Source organism: Mesocricetus auratus, unplaced genomic scaffold (assembly GCF_017639785.1).
Source record: "Mesocricetus auratus isolate SY011 unplaced genomic scaffold, BCM_Maur_2.0 Super-Scaffold_15014, whole genome shotgun sequence".
Taxonomy (NCBI): Eukaryota; Metazoa; Chordata; class Mammalia; order Rodentia; family Cricetidae; genus Mesocricetus; species Mesocricetus auratus.
Genome location: NW_024429186.1, coordinates 20530759 through 20553225, shown reverse-complemented (window position 1 = coordinate 20553225; position 22467 = coordinate 20530759). Strand labels below are relative to the sequence as shown.

Sequence of the window (22467 nt, the reverse complement as noted above, 5' to 3'; positions counted from 1 at the left end):
TGTCATTTATAAGGTTCTTAGCTGTTAATGTGGGTATATTCTTTCAGATATTATCCATTATCTGCATGATATCAACTTATATTGTGACTGATATTACTGAAAAAGATCTGGGTTTCCCTGGAAGTACATGGATCTGACAGTCCTGTCCTTATGCCATGTGAACTATGTCATGGCTAGGGGACATTTTAACTGATCGCCTCTGTTTGTGAGAAACTCAACTTGTCTCCAATTATAATTAACCTCAAATTGCTTTTCTTTGCTGACTTTTACTCTAAGCTGGCTCTAGCATCTACCTTGTTTCTTCACTTCATGTGAAAAACACAAAATCTTCAGTGTATGACCATTTTTAAATCTGTATGAGAGTCATACTTTTATCTTTTTCTAAATTTCATATCTTCGAACACTTAGTAGATTTAGGAACCAATGTAAACCCTTACTATTTCACATACCACATATTTATTTTGATTAATGATCATAATTTTAATAGTAATCTAATATTACTCACTTACTTTAGTGTAATCAATAAAATGGAACTGATATAAAAGAATAATCCCAAAACTTCTAGACATGCTGAGCTTAGCTGAACATTTTTAAGTATATTTCTCCATCAGCTCTTACCATGATTTGGAATCATATACTTAGATTATCTCCATCTCTATCTCCATTACTATGTGGCTCACCGTTCCCTCTTTCCTCCCCTCTTTTAAGGGCCTAGTCTTAGAATAATCAAGTATGAAATCCAGAAAGCAGTCAGCTTACCCAAAATAATATTATAAACACTGGCACATCTCCCTTGAAACAGTCACACACTTAAAGCATAGATGGCTTGCATAACCTCTTTTGCTGCTTTCTGGTTTGCCTCTTACAAAGAATCTGGGGAGAAACAGAGAATCTAGACATCCATACCTGATATCCAGATAGGAGCTTCTACTACATAATGCCCACTCCATGGCTCCTGGGCTGTCATCAATCCACTTCGCCCATAAGGCAATTCTTCATAGTAACTAGCCACCAAATTCCAAGCAATTGTGCTAAAACATTAGGTTGAAGAAGAAACACCAAAATACTATGTAATAAAAACATAAATATCTAAAAGACTGGAGTAAAAATCTCTTTCATAATTATATGTACATGAACATAAACTTTAAAGTACCCTAAACAAAGTTTATGTTGCCTCAGTTTACTCTCATCTTTAAAAATCCAGTTGAATGTTCATCTAAGCATTTTAATGGTGAATCAGAGAATTAAAAGTAACACACACACACACATATACATTCTTTTACTACACACACATGCACACCCATATTTATATTCTTGTACAATACACACACACATATATATATATATATCTTGTGCAACACACACACACACACACACACAAGAATTCTGCTTAACAGTGGTAAAGTCAAAAGATGAATCATGCTTGACATGTTGAAAATGGGAGACAAGTACCAGCAATAGCTTATCTGTAACTACTGTCCCATTAACAGCCTTCTTAATAATAACCTGATTTTACAGTATAATTTCAATGAGCAAGAACTCAGACTGTCTGGGTTCAAATCAGGACTCCACAGCCTAACCTCTGTTGACCACTGTTTCCTCACAGGTGAACTGAGGATAACAACAGCAACTGAATTTGCAGGAGGCTAGGAGGATTAAACTTATTGACACAACTCTGGCCTCTATTTTTCTGTTTCCAAAGAGGTACTAACTGAATCATCTTGCTGACCTGTTTGGGGACCTTTCTTTCAGATGACAGATGCTGATGATTTACAGCACATACGGAGCTCCAGGAGCAGAGCAGCAACCCTACAGCTCTCAGAAAACTTCACGCACAAAACACAAGTTTTTATACCTGGCTGGGTTCCTTACAGTTGAAATACAAACAGCACCTGCCCAGAGAATTTCGCTTCCCTGACCACGTGATCTCCTGAGACACAAAGCTACGCTAGCACTCTTAGAAAATCAAAGCCTTTTCTTTACTTCAACATAAAATAGAAATAATAATGCTAATTTAAAACATATACTAGCAATGGACATCATGAGAGTTCTCATTATCTGTGTCACACATAGCTGGCATCCTCTATTTTATACACTGTAGTTTCCCAAAGTTGGACATCAACAGAATTGCCCTGAGTACTGAATAGATGTCCAAGTTTCAGGACCCTGGAAGTCTGAGTGGCTGTTTAGAAACCAGTATAACAAGCACTGCAGGGCATCTTAAGACAGGGTATAGTTAGGAAATACTTCTATTACGTGGCAGGTATTGTTAAGTGTGTGGGTGTGGTGGTGTTCACCTATAATTTCAGCATTCAGGAGGCTGAGCCAGAGAGTTCAAGGCCAGCCTGAGTAACATAGGAAGACCCCGTCATCAAAACAAAACAAACAAAAAACATGGGAAGGAAAGAGATGAAGTAAAAATATACTTAACATGAGAAAAAAAGTCATAATATCCAGTTAAGTGAGAAGCAGCTCATTGAACAGCATCTTCCCAGGTGTCAATTTATTATGAAAAAGTTTATAAAAACAGGAGAACGCTTTAAGGACCATTATTTCAAGACGACAACCTTGTAGGCAGCTCTGTCCCCCTAGGCATTCATCTTCATTTTCTCCACTGTCTGCAAGGAATATGCGCTATATCTTAATGCCACATGAGCCACCACAAAAGCATGTGTAGCAGCTTGCTTTTAGCAGACTTACAGTTATTTTATAAGGCTAGTTTGCATCTAATTACACACAAGCTATCATCAAATCATTTAGGAAGTGTTCCCTTTGAGAACAAAGGGGTTGTGTTGTTCTTTACAAACTGGGCTTTGTGAAGAGTTCGATAAAGTTATGAGATCCCACAAGGAGGCAGCCACTCACAGTGGAAGTGGGTACCAACTAAAGGCTACTGCCCTGTTTTTATGTTTTGTTTTGATTTTTAAGTAGTTTTGAAAATGGGGAAGGGTAATAATTCTACATTAAAAGAGAGAGGGGCCAAAATTGCTAAATGAAATGCAAGGACCTACGCTTTCTCTTAAATAAATAAATAAAAGTTACAAATTGTATTTTAAAAATATGAATAAATACTAGGAATTAGAAATGTTTTATATGCCCATATTTATAAAAATGATATAATTATGTGAGAAATAACCTTATGTTTTTGAGATAATACAAAAATATGATGGTATGAGATCAGGAGAAAAAGTACTTTAAAATATATGTAAATTATCAAAAATCATTGCACTTCTGAGCAAACTGAACCCAATAAACCCAACTTTACTTAATTTAGACTCTTCTCAAATATATAAAAGATGGTACAGATTAAACAAATATTAGGCATATGTAGGTTAAGTCAATAAAGCATATATGTTCACAACCATTGAATCTAGGATATAAAATTACAGTGGTCCATTAGACTTTTTAGCCTCCACCAAAGGATTGTAAATAACTTACGAGGTCATATTGCCATTGATATAATTCTGATTCAATATGCGCCCCCAGCAGCCTGCGCCGACATCATTGTTGAGAGTGCTAAAATCTTCTGACGACCACAGCTTCTTCCCTGTCATCCTTGCATTCCACACTGTATGGGTTCCAGGATAATGAGCTCTAGAAGACAAGGGCACCGGTGGCGAGGAATCAGAAGGGACCACTTCTGTACATGAGATGAGTGAACTGAAATACAGGTCTTCGCCAAGGTTTGCTATTTTAAATCACTCAAGCAGCTTCCAGAAGACAGATGAGAAATGGAAAGGAGGCATCTGCTTCCCACTCTTCCATTGCAGGCACTCTGCAAATGACAGCAAGTAAACGGAAAGGCAGAAACCTCAACCACACACACAATGAAACGACAATATTCTGGAAACCATAAATGCATAGAAGTAAGCTGACCTATAAAGGCTAAAGAGGCCACTACCTGGACTGCTGCAAATGAGAACAAGGTAAAGGAAGATTCGGTCTTCCCGGGAGAAGCTGGGGAGCTTTGGACAGGAGGAAAACAGCCAGAAGGAAGCCAAGCAAGGTGAAACAACTTCTCCCACATTCCTGTCCTTAGAGACAGAAATCTTGGCATTTACTCCAAGGCAAAGCACTGAAACCAATCCAACCTATGAAAGCCCTGATACCAATCCAACCCACGAAAGCCCCACAGATAATAGTATATCACCAATTCTTGTGTGAAGAAGATCAAAACCCAGAAATAATACAAATAACCACGGAGAAAGGATTTAAATGTTCACATACACATACACATACACAAAACTGAAAGTCACAAAATTGCTCAGCCAGGTAAACATTCTGGGTCATTCTGACCTAGGGAGGACTTTCTATAGTACAGTCATCACGATGATGGTGACAGTGTGTCTTCAGTATAGAATGACGCTCATAAGCAGGCAGGTGCAATGACTCAAGCCTGCAATCACATCTCTAAGGCAGAAGTCACAAGGATTATCTGAGATCATCCCAGGCCAGAGAAAACAAAAGAAAGAGAACTTCAATAAAAGTATTTCCTTATCTGGAATTTGTAATGAACAACCGATTATCAACATCCTATGTGGTCAACAATGCAATTATACAAATAACTTGTTGTAATCTTGAGCTCTGCCTGCTTCTGCCTTCTGAATATTGGGATTAGAGGGACGTGCATCATCTCATATGTTAAAACAAATAAAAGTATAGAAACAATCCAAAAGGTTAGCAGTGCAAAGTTCATACGAAGTTCAGAGAAGACATTAAAGATAAAGAAATTTCCCTTCTTTACTGATGGCATGTATGTCTGACTGACTTACAAATATTAAAGACAGAACATTCTTTTCCATGATTTTTTTGTTTTGATTTGCTTTGTTTTTGTTGTTGTTGTTTAGCCAGTAAAGCTTCTATCTTAAAAAGATGAGAACTGCTTTAGTTATTTCCCTCCTTAATAAATTTCTAAGTGTTCAACACAGGGGACTGCCACTCTCCTGTATGAAATGCCATCTTAGTGAAACTTTTAAATGGGCACAATTGTCCTTTGGTGTTAGAGATCAGGTTAACAGTTACAAGAAAGGCTTCCAACCTGGCTGAGTACTTTACAAGTTTCTGGGTGATAGGTCCATATGTATGCTCATTCCAATGTAATCCATTAGCTCACCTACCATGGGAAAAAACAATCCCAGAGGCTGTTTTGTCCTCATCAACAAACAAAAAAACAAAACAAAAAAACAAGGAACATTCCTCAATTTCAGCACAACCGACACTGTGGGCTGGTTAATTCTAGAGCTGGTAGTGCTGACCTGTATACCCAAGAATTTTTTTGAATGCACTTCTGGCATCCACCCAATCCACCCATAAGATACTAACAGTAGGTCTGTATCTCACTAGCATAGCTACAAATAGTCCCAGATATAGACAAATGTTTCCTAGGAGATAAAATGATTCCACCTGAACCAACCAGTATTGGTTGATACCTGTGACACAAAAACAAAAACAAGTCTTGCTGTGTAAGAAGATACCTCCTTAGCAAAACCAAGAAAACAAACACTGCAGTTTGCATTATAAGAATCACAGCACAGATCATTTAATTATTAAAACATTTGTAACATGGCAAAGAAAAGACTAACATCAGTTACATCAAAAACTGTAAATGTGGGCTGAAGAGGTGGTTCAGTGGTTAACAGAACTTGTTGTTCTCTTCAGGAAACTACAAATCTAGTTCCTAAACACCCACAGCAGACAACTCACAAACTCCTATAACTCCAACTCCAGAGGCCTCAACACCGTCTTCTGTACCTGCTTTCTGGTGGGATACACACACACACACACACACACACACACACACACTTAAAAAGAAAAGAAATAAGAAAAAATTTCCAGTGCAATATTAGAAAGCAAAATTTAACCCAATGCAGGTAATGTATCTAAAATAAAATGACCTTGAAAGTAAAAAAAAATAAAAGTAGTCAAAACTGAAAGCAGGGCTTCTCCTTCTCTCATACAAAGAAAAATTCAGTTCAAGAAATACTGCTGAGTCATAGAATGACATTTTCTATTGACAATAGTTACAAAGCACAAAGATAAACATTCATTATCTATGTGCCAAGTAACATGGCACCAACTTTCATGCAAACAAAACTAATTTTAAACAATACAGTTACCATTATACGAACACAATCAATGAGAACAAAAGAAACTATGAAATAAAGCTATGGCTCAGAGGAAAAGTAATGAAATGCCAAACATCTTCACAACATGAAACTGAAACATTCCTTCAATTCTAACAGCCTTCCTAGCCAAACATGTTCAAGAAGAACACAGTCTTGCTTCCCTCAGATCTGAGTTGTTCATGTAAGTTCTAATGAAAATTTTCCATTTTTAGTATGTAAATGTTTAAATATAAATGTACGATTACACTTTCTCTTGCAAAAAAAGAAAAGCCCAGATAATTTACTCTCACTTTCCCAAAAAAACCAGCATAGACATGTGTGTTAATTTAAAACACAGGAGGATGAAAGTGCTAAAACATAGACTAAGAAAACTTTACAGAACAAACAACCTAGTCTCTTAAGTAAGTTCTAAGAAAAAAAACAAGCAAGTTAAGTGGTCTGAACTACAAATCAATAGGAAGAGACTTAATTACTAACTTATAGATGAATCTTAAATAATTCCAGATCCAGTCAAATAAAACTATAAAATTAGAAAAACCTATATTTGATAATACCAAGAAACAATTACATGCTTAGGCATAATAATGGTATTATTAATGGCAAAAGGGAAAGAATCTATATATTTAGAGAGACATGATAAAATCTGTAGGGAAGAAATACAACACAATGTCTGAAGTTTGTTCCAAAACATACAGAAGATGGAAAAATGAATAGGTAGACACAGGAATGGAAAATGGCCATGACTTCTTTCTTTCTGAGGTTGAGTGATCAGAACATACATATTTATTATTCTGCCTACTTTGGTAAACAATGAAAATGCTTGCATGCGGGTAGAGCTCAATGGTAGAGCACTTGCCTTAGCATGTATGAGGCCCTGGGTTTGGTCCCCAGCACTGAAAATAAAAGATAAAAAATAGTAAAATCCAAAAGTTTTCTTTTAGGAACAAAGTATATGCAGAGATCAAGCTGTGTCACAATAGGTTAAAAATCAAATTTCACACATATGCAGCCTCTAGTTTTAAATGCTATATACCATCATGATAAATAGAACATACATTTACTTTTTAAAAATCAAACTGCTGAGCCCAATTCAGTTAGGACCCAGAGAGCTGTAAGGCAGAAATAAATTAGCAAATAGAGTCAAATGTCTAAGAGAGTTAAAATACTAAAATACTAAGGAGACTAGAAAAAAAAAGACAGTGAACATACCAAACGACTTAAAAAATTGTTTGTGTATGAACACTGAGTCACAGGAAACGTGATTGTAGAAACCAAGTTAACATCACCTTGTTAACTTCTACTAAATACCTACTTTTTAATCTAAGAAAGCCCTGTTTTATTAATCTAACCATTAACCCATTTATTTAAAAAGCCACCTATAAATTTCATTGTCATAGAAAGAACCCCAAATACACATTACAAAAAGAAAGGAATGAATTGTGAGTGATCAATATCTTATTGAGTAAATACTACCAGAAAACATAATCACAGGGGCAGAGAAGGCAAGAAGAAAGGCATACTCAACACCCAGGTAAAGAAACCACAAACTGTTGGTGCAAAGTAAATTGCACCTTACCCTATGACATCAACCGCCTTCCAGAGATCATGGTCAAACAGCATGGAAGAAGAAATAGGCTCCCAGAGATTATCACTTGCTATGATTTTCACTCGATGGAGACCTTGATAATCCAACATTTTTCTTAATTCCTTTGGAGACATAAATAGAACACAGCAAGGGTTAATGAGCTTTTAGTTGCTGGAATATGACCAAAATAGCTAGAGTGTCTTTTGAAAATTCTGCATTCTGATGGCGGTTTTAGCACTGCTTCTCAGCAGAAGTGAGTTTCTGGGATAATACCCTAGATGCATTTTCCTCCTGAGTTTAAAATTCAGTTAAACAATAGGAATTATGGAGTTGGAGGGGATAGGTGTACATAAAACTCATCAAACAGTATTACATATAAATAATGCTATTTGTCCTTTTGTATGCTTTCTTCCTCAAATTTTCTATATAGACATAATGCTAAAATTGAGGTATTATCTGTGCTGTGTAGTAAAATACTCGGATGTCTTATTTTAAGTATTTCTCAGTATTTTTAAAATTCCATTACTATTGAAAAATATCACAGTTCTTATGTCTTCATATACTATATCTACTATAAGTAGGAACTGCCCCATTTTGCTTTCCTGTCTCTCATGCTTATAGATAGGATAGGAAATAAGATCTACTTGCAGGACCATTTACCTACAAACCTAAAGGAAGACATAATATTCTATCAGGAAAACAAACACTAACCCGAACACCAAATGTATACACTGTCTATGTGGAATACACGGGCAGAGGAAAGGACACCAATTTACCCAGAAACAGAAGGATCAGATTCTAGACCAAAGGTGTCTCTTAACAAACTGATACAATCAACCCTGGAAAGTCTGACATGCCCAGCAGGTGTTCAATGATAGCTACCAATTAACATAAGGAAAAATGAAAAATTTCACCAGCTCTTATTTTTAACCTAATTTTTCTGACTTATGAAACTGTACTCTTTTAAAGAAATAAATAATAAATTCTCTTCTAATTAAATCCATGGTGTATTTTACAGCAGATGGTGTTTTAAAACTTATGTTATTATATACTGTACTAGGTTAGAAATGCAATGAGAACTAGAATGACAAGTTGAATCCATCTTTCAAGGACTCTCACTGAACCCAAAAGGACAGTAGGGTGGAGAATCTCTTAACCTGCATTAGGAAATCAATTTGCTTCATTGCTCAATATTTTTTCTTAGCCTTACAGAAAAGAAAAAAAATTAGCCAATTTTGCATTCATTTATCACTGTCAAAATCTCTAGTCTTTATCAACTTACTCCCAAACAATCATTAGGAATCATGTGCATATTTAATATGCAATATAAATGAAAACATTTTTAAGCACACAGTATGTAAGCTGTGACTTACAAATCAGCTTCTGTCTCGTGGTCAGTATGATTACAGTGCTCTGTACAGAGTTTGATCATATCTCAAATGCAATATTTATTAGGAAGTCCTTCCCTTCCAAAACCTACATCTATTTATCTATTCTCTGGTAAAGAAGCAAAGATGGTCTGAAGGGCCCAGAAACTTACCCACCCACATGTCTAGGACTCTCAGATACTAGAAGGTACTGATCTACAAACTACCATGAAACCAGAGTCAACCATGAATATAACCACATAGCAAAATAACCTTAAAATAAGTGATACACCTTGAAGACCACATAAATAACTTGTATTGTATATATTTTACTCTTCAAAACAAACCCCCTTCTCCCCAGAAGGCACCTCACCAAACAATAAGGACGACGTATCCGTTAAGATCATGTGAACTGGGCACCTCCCTATAGTCATTTGTCATGACTTACTCTACAACAGGACAACAGATCACAGAGTGCAATAAATCCTCCTGCTGTAAAGCTGAAATATATAAAGTAAATGCTTCTATATCCCAAGACTTGTAGTGTAGGAAAACCCAAGGTCAGAAGAAAAATAAGTGAACTCTGGCTACTAAACACTGATAGTGAATCTTAGCAACAATTAAATTACTAACTTCGAAGAAATGGAAACCAAATGTCAATAATTCTAATGTTCCTAAAATGACATAAACCCTGTCATTACCATGCTAGGCATGCACTAACTTCAGCATCCATTTCTGTGTCTTTCTGACTCACGACCTCCCATTAACAACCTCATGCTTCAGTTTCCCTTTAAACCCACTGTGCCATCTCCCATACCTGAGCTGCTCCCACACCTCTATGAACAAGATCTCCTAGAAAGAGCAGTAGCCTGATCTGAACTTCAGTGATGGGGAGAGGCTTAGGATATGCCAGGTCCAGGGTCTAATTATAATTCCTGGTCTATCTTTAGTCTCCCCACCCCCCAAATCACTAACCCTTGTCCACCTCTGTACTGAACCTAAGATCCCATGCCTAATGGAGCATTTTTTGAGATGTATTGTTTAACAGAACCCTGGTTTCTACCAGCCACAGGGCTTGGACCACATGAGGCCTACAGCTAAGCATTCTGCATCTCTGTAACTGCCTGTTTAATGTGTCCACCAACACTATGACAAGTGTCTTGTTTTATGATTTTCTTTGTTCTCGTGCTATAAAACGTCTTACTTTTGCCTCTGAAGCACTGGGATTAAAAGTGTGCACATCTACACCTAGCTAATGTTTTGCTTCATTTTATTTGATTTTCTTTTGGTGCTGAAGGGCTTCACATAAGCATAAAGCCCACTGTAAGCCACAACCCTACCCCATAAAAGAACATTCAACACAACTCTTCAGATATACGCCACTCAGGGCCTATGAAGAGCTGCATACATATTCTTTAATATCAGGAATACAAACATTAGGAATTTCATTTTATATCACATCTAGCAAATTAATTATGCTGCTAAAAAATAACGTTTCTAATCTAACTGTCCTCCAAATTTCTGTGTATAGAAGTATAAGAAAAAAGAGATTCAAGTTTTACAGACCTTTATATAGTTGGCATCAAATGGCCTTTCATTCCAAATCTGCAAAACAAAAATCCAAAACTGAAAGTTTTTAAATATCTAAAAATGAACATGATCATAAAATGCCACTTTTCATACCCACTTTCATTGTACCTGAAAGCTATTTTCCTAACTTTTGAAAAGGGTTGTCATAAAATTTATAAATATACTTACAAAGCAAAATAACTTTTGAAAATTAAAAGTTTAAAATAAAACTTGGACTAGAGAATATTTTTCAAAGTAACTTATGGGACTGGAGAGCCAGTGCAATGTTAAGTGCACTTGGTGCTCTTTTGGAGAACCAGGGTCTTTCCCAGCCCCTGTGGTGGCTGTCAACAGTCTCCAACCACAGTTCTCAGAGATCCAGGACCTTCTTCTGGCCTACATGGAGCATGGACAGCAGGTATACATGTGATACACATACACACACACAGGAAAACACTCATATACAGAATATCATTTTTCAAAATACATCACTTATTCCAGAGATTTCCAACAACAAAGTATGCATTCACGCAAAAAAAAAATGTGTACAAAGACTACAGTGGGCATTGGAGAACTAATAAGTATGAGAATCACTGGAATAATTATAATTCTGATATATCAACAGAGTAAGAAGCATATTATTCACAAGGGCACTGTATATAGCAGAAATTTGTTCACACAGAGAAATGTAATGATCAGTGAGAACACAAGAGTAGGCTCTTTAGCCAGGAAAGAAAAGGAAACACTCCACTCTCTCAAGTTCAGAATCATGAAGCAGACCTTCTGAGATTTTAGTCTTGTAGTTAAGAAAATCATTACAGATATGAGCCTGGAGACTAGGTGTGATAGAGAACTTTTTATTAAAGAAGAGCCTCACCACAGCACGTGATCATTAGGGACTAAAATGAGACATCAGCATCACTCACTGGAAACAGTTTGTGAACATGTACCATATCAGAAAGCTCAAGAGACCCACCTGCATCTAATCACCCTAATGGGTTAAATATACCAACATTAAAAAAAAAATCCCGTTCGAGGCCAGCCTGGTCTACAGAACGAGTTCCAGGACAGCCTCCAAAGCCACAGAGAAACCCTGTCTCGAAAAACCAAAAAAAAAAAAAAAATCCCCAGGTACAAATTTTCAGTTATAATTTGGAAAAGTAGAGTAAAAGCAAGTATACTCTTGCGGCCAGGACTCCTCCTCATGCCTAAATCATCCTACCGGAGGACCACCATGGATCTGCAGAAGTATCTGTCTCTCATTGACAAGAGCTCCTTAATCTTGATGTTGTAGGAACATGACAGTCACAGTAGGACCTGGAAGTGCTGGCTAATAATTTCAGTTGTGAATGCATGAAAACTTTAATATGAGTTTTAGTCAGTACTGCAGTGTTTATAAAGACCCACTATGGTTATGTGAGGGTACAGTTTTAGGTTTGCCAGCCTTCAACACACAAACTTGGCATGTTTTACACTTTTTAACACATTAAAAGACATTACAAACAGTTCAGACAGAAGGAAGCAGATATGCAGCAGTCTGCAAACTCTTGCCCAGCACCTATATTTTCAAGGTCTGAGAGTGACAATCAGCTTTGTGTTTGAAATGGTTATACTGGAAATGGCTATGTGTCTTAATATTGCCTATGACCTACTAATGCCAACTTAATATTTATACATTAGCTCTTTATAAAAAAAAATCAGGTATTCCCTGGTTTAGGGTACACTCACCAGAATGAGAATAAAAGTGTAAATGAACCATCTTTTCTTTAAGAACAAGATAAAAGCTTTGAAGGAGAATTTGAATTGGAATGGGATGAAAATATTACCCGTCACAGCCAATCAAATTGCACAGTTGTGGAGTCCAGCCTTAATGGATACATCTACAAAACACTCCCTCACCCACCTAAGGCTCAGAAAACATTCCAGCTGAGGAGGCAGTAGGACTGCAAAAACCAGAGATAAAGGAGTTTGCTGTGGGACTATGACTCCTAGTAATGCAGAAACAACTTCCATAAAGTCTCACCAACATGGCTGCCCAAATGTGAACTGAACGAGGATGACACCCATAGACATGCCAAAGTGGATGGGAAAAGACCATGGGGCCTCAACACCACACAAAGGATTCCAGGCAACTGAAGGGGGCTGGGAGAGGGTGAAGGTCCCCAGAGAACTGCACATCAACTGGTTGACCAATGCCAAACGGTCAGTCCTGAAAAACATATGTACAAGGACACATGCACAGACAACTATTTGTGGTCTGAACAGGTTGTATGTAGGAATACATATATATATACACAAAACCAATTTTTTCTTTTGTCAACTCCATCAGAGTTTGGTTTGGTTTGGTTTTTCTCACAGTAGTTACGTGAGTTCAACCTTCTGTTTATTGAAATAACAAGAGCCACTTATACATTCGCTGAAAAATCCAACATGTCTTATTCTTTTTGACGCAATGATGGAAAAATAGGGCTTCCTTTTAACCCCACTGACTAGTTAAACAAAACTATTCCTTTACACATTTTTTCCCATTGAGCCATTTAGAAAAGTGCTTCTTAAAATCTGAGAGTTATAACCTGAAATATTTCCCTTTCTTCTTCTTCAAATTCTATCAAGAGGCTGGAGAGATGCTTCCATCGTTAAGAGCACTGGCTGCTCTTCCAGGGGACCTTGGTTCAATTTCCAGCACACTCAATAAGGCTCCCAACTACCTGTTAATTCCCAGGTGTCATGAGGCCCTCTTCTGGCCAATGAAGACACTGCATGCACATGGTACACATACATACAAGCAAAACACCCATACACATAAATAATAATTAAAAAATAAAAACTATATCAATAGTGCAATGCAATATGTAAATTATATTTCTATACATAAAGTATGGTTGTAAATCCTTCTATACATAAAGTATGGTTGTAAATCCTTTTAATGGAAAAAATAGGAATAAAATTACTTTCTAAGATTCTTAAAATACAGTCAAAAATAAATCATAGTTCCAATATGTTACTAACCCCAATATAATCAATGTCCAGGTCATGATAATGCTTGGCGCCCAAAATCCATCTTACAATATAGTAGGAAGTCAGCTGAAGATTTACGTAAGGCCAGCTGAAACCTTTGCCCAGCCATCCAGGGAATGACCACGGCAACCCTGCAGGGAGAAGGAAGACAGGCAAAAGTGGGGTATGTGAAACGATGCCGGCACTGCTGATGCGAGTGTGAAACCCGGTGCACCAGGCAAATGTACAGCTGGCTGAAAGGTGGGAGTCCACCACACCCAAATGACAGTCTCTCCACAATGGAAACTAAGATGCTTACAGCCACGTCCTATACTTCCTAATGTCCTTTCAAGAAAATGAAATAAGCCAGGCAGTGGTGGTGCACGCCTTAACCCTAGCACTCGGGAGGCAAACACTGGTAGAACTCTGTGAGTTTGAGGCCAGTCTGGTCTACAGAGCGAGTTCCAGGAGAGCTAGGGCTGTTACACAGAGGAACCCTGTCTCGAAATAAACAAACAAAAAAACAAGAAAATGAAATAAAAACAACTATGTACCTCAGCATTTTCGAACGGAAAGAAATGCACAACATTTTAACATCTCTACTCCCTGTGGGGATCTTCAATATCACAGCTTGTTCTCTGAGGTCAAATCCAACAGTTCTGAAAGGCTTAATCCCAAACTGCCCTAGTAAAATAAGCGTAACATAAAATTCCCACTCACATTCTATGGGCTGCCTTTTTGTCTTGTTGACTATGTCCCTTGCCTTACAGAAGTTTCTCAGTTTTAGGAGGTTCCATTTATTAATTGTTGATCTCAGTGTCTGTGCTACTGGTGTTATGTTCAGGAAACAGTCTCCTGTACCAATTCATTCGAGGGTACCTCCCACTTTCTCTTCTAACAGGTTCAGTGTGGCTGGATTTATGTTGAGGTCTTTGATCCATTTGAACTTAAGCTTTGTGCATGGGCCCCAGACTGATAGCTGAGAGGCCAGCATGGGACTGATCTAGATCCCCTAAATTTGGGTGTCAGTGAGGAGGCCTCCAATCTATGGGGCGTTGGGTGGTAGATCAGTATTTATTCCTGGCATACAAATGGAGGAGGAATGCTCTCTCAGCCTGGACACATGGGGGAGGGCCTAGGCTCTGACCTGGATAATATGACAGACTTTGGAGATCCCCCATGAAGGGCCTCACCCTCTCTTGGGAGCAAAGTGGGGATTGGGTGGGGAGTTGGATGGGTTGGTGAGAGAGCTGGGATTGACATGTTAATCAAGCATGTTTCTAATTTAAATTTTAAAAATCCTACTCACAAGGACATCTTCTTACAAATAAATTATCCATATGTGAGACAATCGAGATGAGCAAACCTAAACTGGTCATTAAATAAACGTATAAAAGTCGATGACTCAAGAGGAAAATGCTGCTGTGTGCAGGGAACTTCACTGAGTGAGTGCACACCCTTCCAGTAACTCTTCCAGTGTGTAGTTAGAAAAGAGAACAGAAAGGCACTAGCTATAATCTCTGCTCAACTACAGTATTTTCAAATAAGCTCAGCAGCTCATTTCCAATTAAATATATTACCAGTCTAGTTAACTGATAAACAAAAATAAGAATCAACATGATACAATTCTAAACTAATTTCACTATATGAACATTAAATACAACAAAATGCTAAGTAGAGTGAAGGTTCACCATGCGAGTCTTTTCTGGAACATTGATTAACAGGCCAATGCCTATATCTAAATGAGGTCTGAAATGAAAACAGTACAGTAGGAATCTATCAATCTATCATAAAAGTCCATTTGGAAATTGGTCTTCATTGGTCTTTTTTTTTCTTTTTTCTTTTTTTTCCATTTTTTTCTTTTTTTTCCCCCCATTGGTCTTTTAATTTGGAAAATAATCTTCTTTCTTTTAATTATCACGGGAACTAATTTTTAGAAACTTGAAGTATTTAAAATAGGTCATAATTTTAGTTAACTCAGTCTGAATGTAAGTCTGCTTCAAAATGGCAAATTTCATAAAAACCCGAAGCTCTGCTGATTAAAGTACTTCATGCTGCAACAAAATTATGAAATGAATATAGTCCATCTTGAGCAACTACTCAGTAAGTCTACTGATAACACCTAAGCTCAACATGGGCAGGACACTTTCTTAATTAGTGATTGATGGGAGCGAGGCCAGCCCATTGTGGGTGGTGCCATCGCTGGGCTGGAGGTCCTGGGTACATGATAGAAAGCTGAGGAAGCTGTGTTGACCAAACCAGCAGTATCCCTCCACATCCTCAGCATCAGCTCCTGTTTCCAGGTTCCTGCCCTGTTTTGAGTTCCTGTCCTGGCTTCTTTCCATGATGAACAAGAGTATAAACAAACAAACAAAAAAATTCCTCCCAACTTGCTTTTAGGCCATGGTGTTTCATCGTGGCAATAGATGAAACCCTTACTAAGATACCAAGATTTAAAAATAACAAGCCAGGCACGATGAAGGCTGCCTAGCACTTCAAAGAGAAGAGACTGAATTAGAGGTCAGTCTAGGCTACATAGCAAGTTGTAGGCTACCCTGGGCTAGGTCACAAAGTATGTCTCAAAAATCAATCAATCAATCAATCAATCAATCAATCAATCAAATATAGACATATAAAAGAACCAAATACAGATAAAAGGATTAACTATAAGACATAAGGATAGACAGCATAAGCAGTGACAATGAAGGCCATTTCTGATTCTGGTAGTATGGAGGTAATATCAAAACATTAGTATTTCAGTATTAACACAGACCTCACAGGCATTATTCCCAATATAAAAGTTAAAGGAAAAGAGACCCCTAAGCAGTACTTCCTTACCCATGAGTATAATATTAGGGTTCCTCTTTTTGGCTTCCTTCATTAACCACCACTCATAGCCTCGGAAATAATTCTCATCCAGTTCATAGTGCATGTGGGAGGGTTCAGTGCCATCTGGATAGGGAGAGCAAAAGGAAGGAAATGACCCAGGGATAATGTTTTCTAGAGCCATTTAAGTCATATATATATATGCATATATATGTATATATATATATATATATCATTCACACACACACTCAGTCTCGCACATACTCACATTCACACAGATACACACAAAACCATTTTTTAATGTGGTACTTTTTTTGTACTCTAGTTCTGATTCAGACGTGCAGATAAGAATTATATAAGATGGTGGCTTTGCAAAGTACATCATTTCATATTTTTCATTACCTTAACACTGTTTTTAAATAATAATACCATGATGATATTTTAAAAACAGTACTGAACATTTATTGCTATAGATTCCCAGGACTGAGTTCTGCTGAGCTCTCAATCTCTCTGAGGTTTCCATGTTCAGGTGTCCAACCTCAAGTCCACATCACCTCAACTTTCACTCTCAACTTTGGGTCTGAATCCCTGTACCCCTGAGTCCTGCATTCTTATATTCCACCATGCAATGTGACAGGATAAGGTAAGCTTCAAGGAAAGGTGGATATACATGCTGACTAGAACAATATCAAAGTCCTATGGTAGCACTCACAGACAGCAGAGGAAACACGGAGGCCAGAGGTAGGTCCCTGACATCCAAGCCCTATGTGTTGTCATGCATGGCAAACACCAGTATTGCTAAATGGGGCCTCTTAAGCATGACCCTTCTGGCCCGTTTCTTCTTTAATGACGAATGAGAAGGCACTTATGTGTCTTTACCTCGAATTTAGCTTCAGCAAATATACCAGATCAGCATGAGCACCTGTCTATGGGTTTTAACAAGACACTTTCTGAGAAAATCTTCTGTTCCAGAGGTTTACTCCAGCTTTGATTTTCTCCTTTCCACATAATTTACACATGCATACTGAAGGAGCATCCAGCCACTGACCTACCTCACTGTCATCTTCTCCCTCTCTGACTTCATTTTGACTCATAAACTTTTTTCCTTCTGTGTTTTCCTAAATTACACTGTTGTACAGTTATCTTGGATTCTAAGAATAGTTCTCATCCACAAACATCTTTATCACAACAGACTTAAAAGAAAACCTCCCAAAACAACAGTGAGTCTCCCACAGTAGTCTAAAAGGGAAATCAAGTTGCTTTCTCAGGGGAGGATGAATTCTCAGGCCTTTTGCAGAACCAGCCTTGAGATAATGAACAATCAGACCACAGCCTGACCAGTTATCTGCTCTGCCAACTATGAAACACTCGAGCTAGCCAAACCACAGATGTAAGCGTTCCTTCCTCCTTTCAATAAGGCCTCAAAGTCCTTGTCAGTCCCTCAATAACAAGTCATGGGTCACTAGACCTTTTTCTAATCATTCAGTGTGGTCTGGAGTGGTAGGAGTGCCCTTCCTGTCTGTCACCACCGCCAAGTCCCTGATAAGTAGTCAAACCTAGCTTGTCACACTGGAAGCCAAGGCTTTTGTCCTAAAATTCCAATAAGAGTGCCAACTCAGACTACCTGTTAAAAAATTATTTCAGCAAGCTAGAGATGCCTCAGCAGTAAAGGCTGCTCTTCCAGAGAACATGGGCTTGGCTCCCAGCACCCATATGAAGGCTTACAAGCATCTGAAAAGCCAGTCCTAGGGAACCCAGCACCCTCTTCTGGCCTCTGCAGGTACCAGGCATGCACATGGTTTACATGTATCCAAACAGACAGAACACTCATGCACATAATGTTAAAAGAAATCAGTTTTCTTAAAAATTACTTTGAAATCATTAGTCAAACATACAGAAGATACTCTCAAGTTAATATTAATGGGACTGGCCTATAAGTATTAAAAGAAATACTTTAAATTTTGGCTATGATGGTTGAACATATAATTATTTAATGTATGCTTATTTTAAAAAGAAAGAAAAAGTTATATGTCTTTAAAATATAGATTACATTTTACAATATATTTTTAAAGTTAATAACATCTTAATATTTTACACATAATTAATTTTTTCTTATAAATTTTCCATAAAATTCCAAGTGTACATGATTTTTAGAATACTGGCTCTGCTTCTCTAATAATCTTCAACTAAATGATAATTTAGAGCCTCAAAACTATTTTGAAAATTTAAATATGACTTAAGTTTTTAAAAAATGAAAAGAGAAAAGCCAGGTCATCAAGATGGCTCAGCAGATAAAGGTGAATGTCACCCAGTCTGGGGACCTCAGTCAGATTCCCAGTGGAAGGAAAGGACTGGCTCCCTCAAGCCATCCTCTACCCTCAACATGCACAAAGCCATGAACATACATACACACACACACATGCACACACGCATGCACGCACATACATATACACATGCACACATGCACACGCGCATGGGCACACACATGCGCGCGCGCACACACACACACACGCGCGCGCGCGCGCGCGCGTGCCTGAAAATGTGAGAGAAGAAAAATACAGTACAATCTGCTGTAGGCCATTCAATCTCAAGTGAATGGACCCTCCTTACAATGTCCTGTATGTTTAAGTATAGGTTAAAATGTTGGGGGGAAATCCTATTTCCCAAATCCTCCTACCTGTTGTTTGCCCATCACCACCTATTTCCACTTTTAAAATATGCAAAGAGGCACCAAAGTTTGGCTGTGGGAAGAAATAACAGTATTACCACTGTGCTCCATTGTGTAAAACCTCCACGCAATCACCCCTAGAGGCCTGTGGCCGTACAGATGAAAAGATCAAGCCTCAAAAGGCAGTTTATCCCCAGCTTACTCGGCCATTGTTTACAAACCCTTTCAGAGAGCTCACAGACTCTATGGTTGAAATTCACCATATACTCTCAAAGCATCACAGTTCCAGAAGACATTTAGTTTTCCTTACCTTAAAGAGATAATCCAGTATTTCAGAACGATAGGGCTCTGGGTAATTTACTAGAAGCCGAGTGGTTGCCTGGGAAAAAAGTTTTCAAGAATATGAGTAAAGCAAATATAATCATCAATACTTGTCTATAGTATTCACACATACCCCCCAATACGTTCCTATTTGACCACTTCTTGGGCAAGCGGAGCTGTGGAGAGTCTTCACGCTGTTGATCTGCACCCAATCAGTTTTTCTACGCGCTAATAGGTTTTCTTCGGCTGATATAAAAGCTGACTGAGAGATGAGCTTTAAAAGGCTATTAAAACATTGTGATGGCTAACACTGTCAACCTGACAGGATCTAGAATCACAAACTTTGGAGCACATCTGTGAGGGAGTTAACTGAGGCGGGAAGGCCTGCCATAATGTGAATAGAACCATTGAGGGGCTGAGGCCTCAAACTGTCCAATGAGAAGCAAGCCAGCTGAACACAGGCCATCATCTCTCTCCAGCATCTCTCTTGCTGTCTAGCTGAACACAGGCCATCATGTCTCTCCAGCATCTCTCTTGCTGTCTAGCTGCAGATGCAGTGTGTGCTGCCTCATCCTCCTTCCTGTCCATGATGGCCCAAACCCACAAGCTGGGAGCCAAAATAAATCCTTGCTCCCTTGAATTCGTTTGGGGGAATTATGTCATAGCAACAAGAAAAATAACTAAAACATGATTTCAATTTTGTCTTGAAACTGAAATATTCTATCTCACACCACTTATAAATATCTGGGGACTAGGGTTTGTGGGGTTCTATTCCTCACACTGGACTGACGAACTCAGGTGAGGTGTTTTACTGCAACTCGATATGCCATGTTTTGTTGATATCCATGGGAGGCCTGAGCTTCTCTGAAAAGAAAAGGAGGGGGGCTGGATGGGGGCAGGACACAAGGGAGGTAGGAGGAGGAACTGGGAGGAGATGAGGAGGAGGAAACTGCTCTTGGATGTAAATAAATAAAAATTATCGGGTGCAAAGATAAATGAGATGAATCTCAGACAATTTTACCCATTAATATCTTACAGCCATATAAGAGTAATGCTGAGAAGAAACAGTAATCCCTTCATCTTTATAAATACAATCTGCTACACAATGATTCCCAAGACAAGACTGTGTGAACAAAACCATTCACAAATTGGTAATAGAAATAATGGAAAAACTTAAGTAGAAAGTACAGGTACTAACTAAATTTAGTCATACCCTGACTGATGGCAGCTTGAAAAAAAGAAAACCATTAGTGAACCAAAAACCCAAACTTTGGGAGGTTCTATCAATGAGTAGGCAAGCCCTTAGATATGATGACATAACCAAGGAAAACTAGAGCTGTGCCTTCATGATGGTGTCTCTAGTTAGGCAGCAGTAAAGACATGATAAAACCAAGGACCTGAAGACTTTGTGTCTCCTGAGGATCAAAATGCCCCCTTTGTGTTTACAGGCATCATTGAAGCTGAAGCTAGCATCTTTCTACCTCATTAAAAACTAGGGTATCAGCCAGGGAGTGGTGACACATGCCTTTAATCCCAGCACTCAGGAGGCAGAGGCAGGTGAATCTCTGAGTTTGAGGCCAATCTAATCTAGAGTGAGTACCAGGATAGCAAGGGCTACATGGAGAATCCCTGTCTCAAAAAATGAGAGGGGGGAGGAAGGGAGGAAGGAAGAAAGGAAGGAAGGAAGGAAGGGAGGGAGAGAGGGAAGAAGGAAGGAAGGAAGGGACAAAGGAAGGAAGGAAGGAAGGAAGGAAGGAAGGAAGGAAGGAAGGAAGGAAGGAAGGAAGGAAGGAAGGACTAGGGGACCAGGATGCTTTCCCAACTGCCTGCCACATGTATACATTAATGAAAGGGTTGCATCCTCAAAAGACCCTAACTTCATTATGGGAATATTCTATAGGAGAGATCTGGTCCTCCATGGTTTAGGAAAGGAAAATGGACCATCATCATCATAAAAAATTCTTTAAAATTCTTAACACAAAACCTACTGGACTGCTTGCCCTTTGCTTTGGGGACAATCTACTGCAGTATCTCCTTGAAGTGTTTGCTTTGCTTTACTGAATAGTCAGTCTTTGCTTAAAATGTGTGTCAACCTGGATTCTCTCCCTCAAGAATATAAGAACTATGGAAGGGCCTTTGCCTGGTGACATAAGCAAGGGAAACAGGGGTAGGTTTTTATCACCATGAAATGGAAATTAACACGAATTTGCCAAGAATACGACAAATGTAAGATACCTGGCTTTTCTTTTCTAAATGGAAAAAAAAAGATACCTGGCTTTTACAGAGCTCAATCCACTCTTCATGATCTCATACATGACATTCTGGTTGGTGCCCAGTCTACTTACTCAGATTCAGACTCCTCCTACCCTGTCTCTCAGAGTCACAAACCATGTCATGGAGCACAAGAGATCCAAACCAAGCAGCACTCTTATCAAATCTGTTCCTTCTACATTGTCTACTTTCCTAAAATGCAACATCTGTCTAAGCCATAAACCTGAGTTCACCTTTTCAACAAAGTCATCCTCGGTCACCAAGAGGTCCTCAGTGCTCCTACATCTGATGAGTTTCTACACACTGATAGGCTCTCCACAGATGCAACAAATCAAACTGACCAAATCAAACTGAATTAGAAAAAGCCCACGTTTAATGGGTATGACACTCCTGGATGGCCTTCCAGCTCACAAGAGAGGAGACAGGAGAGGCTGGGAAAACATGAGTCTATTTTCTGGGAGGCAGTTTAAATACCCTGTGGGAGTGGTTTTGAGCATCTCCAGGGGTGGGGTCATCATTTGCTGGGCTTTCTGAGATGCAGCAGGATTTGGAGGAAGATAGGGGAGGAGGGATGGGTTGGAACTTCCACGATAACATTCCAGACTCTCTGGGTATATGGATGCCAGGGCCTAGGGTAAAGCTTCCACCACCACCACAACATTCATTCCCTACTCATCAACCCCACTGGCTTAACCTAGCCCTCCTCAGTAGAATAAGGACAACAGCTCAGGGGCTTAA

General features: G+C 38.6%; 1 protein-coding gene across 3 annotated transcripts in view; it reads right to left on the bottom strand.

Annotated features, from left to right (window-relative positions):
• The window catches only part of Galc (galactosylceramidase), a 42315-nt gene that overhangs the window by 16284 nt on the left and 3564 nt on the right, over positions 1-22467 (bottom strand). For 2 of the 3 annotated variants that reach the window (XM_005068430.4, XM_040742664.1), the window contains exons 2-9: positions 19448-19516; positions 19147-19210; positions 16482-16595; positions 13656-13795; positions 10644-10682; positions 7702-7832; positions 3439-3594; positions 907-1031 (exon numbers count right to left, since the gene is read on the bottom strand). In XM_005068430.4, the coding sequence (XP_005068487.1) occupies positions 907-1031; positions 3439-3594; positions 7702-7832; positions 10644-10682; positions 13656-13795; positions 16482-16595; positions 19147-19210; positions 19448-19516 (838 nt within the window). Of the gene's footprint in view, positions 1-906; positions 1032-3438; positions 3595-7701; positions 7833-10643; positions 10683-13655; positions 13796-16481; positions 16596-19146; positions 19211-19447; positions 19517-22467 lie in introns of those variants that run through there. The other variant, XM_040742663.1, reaches the window with a different exon arrangement.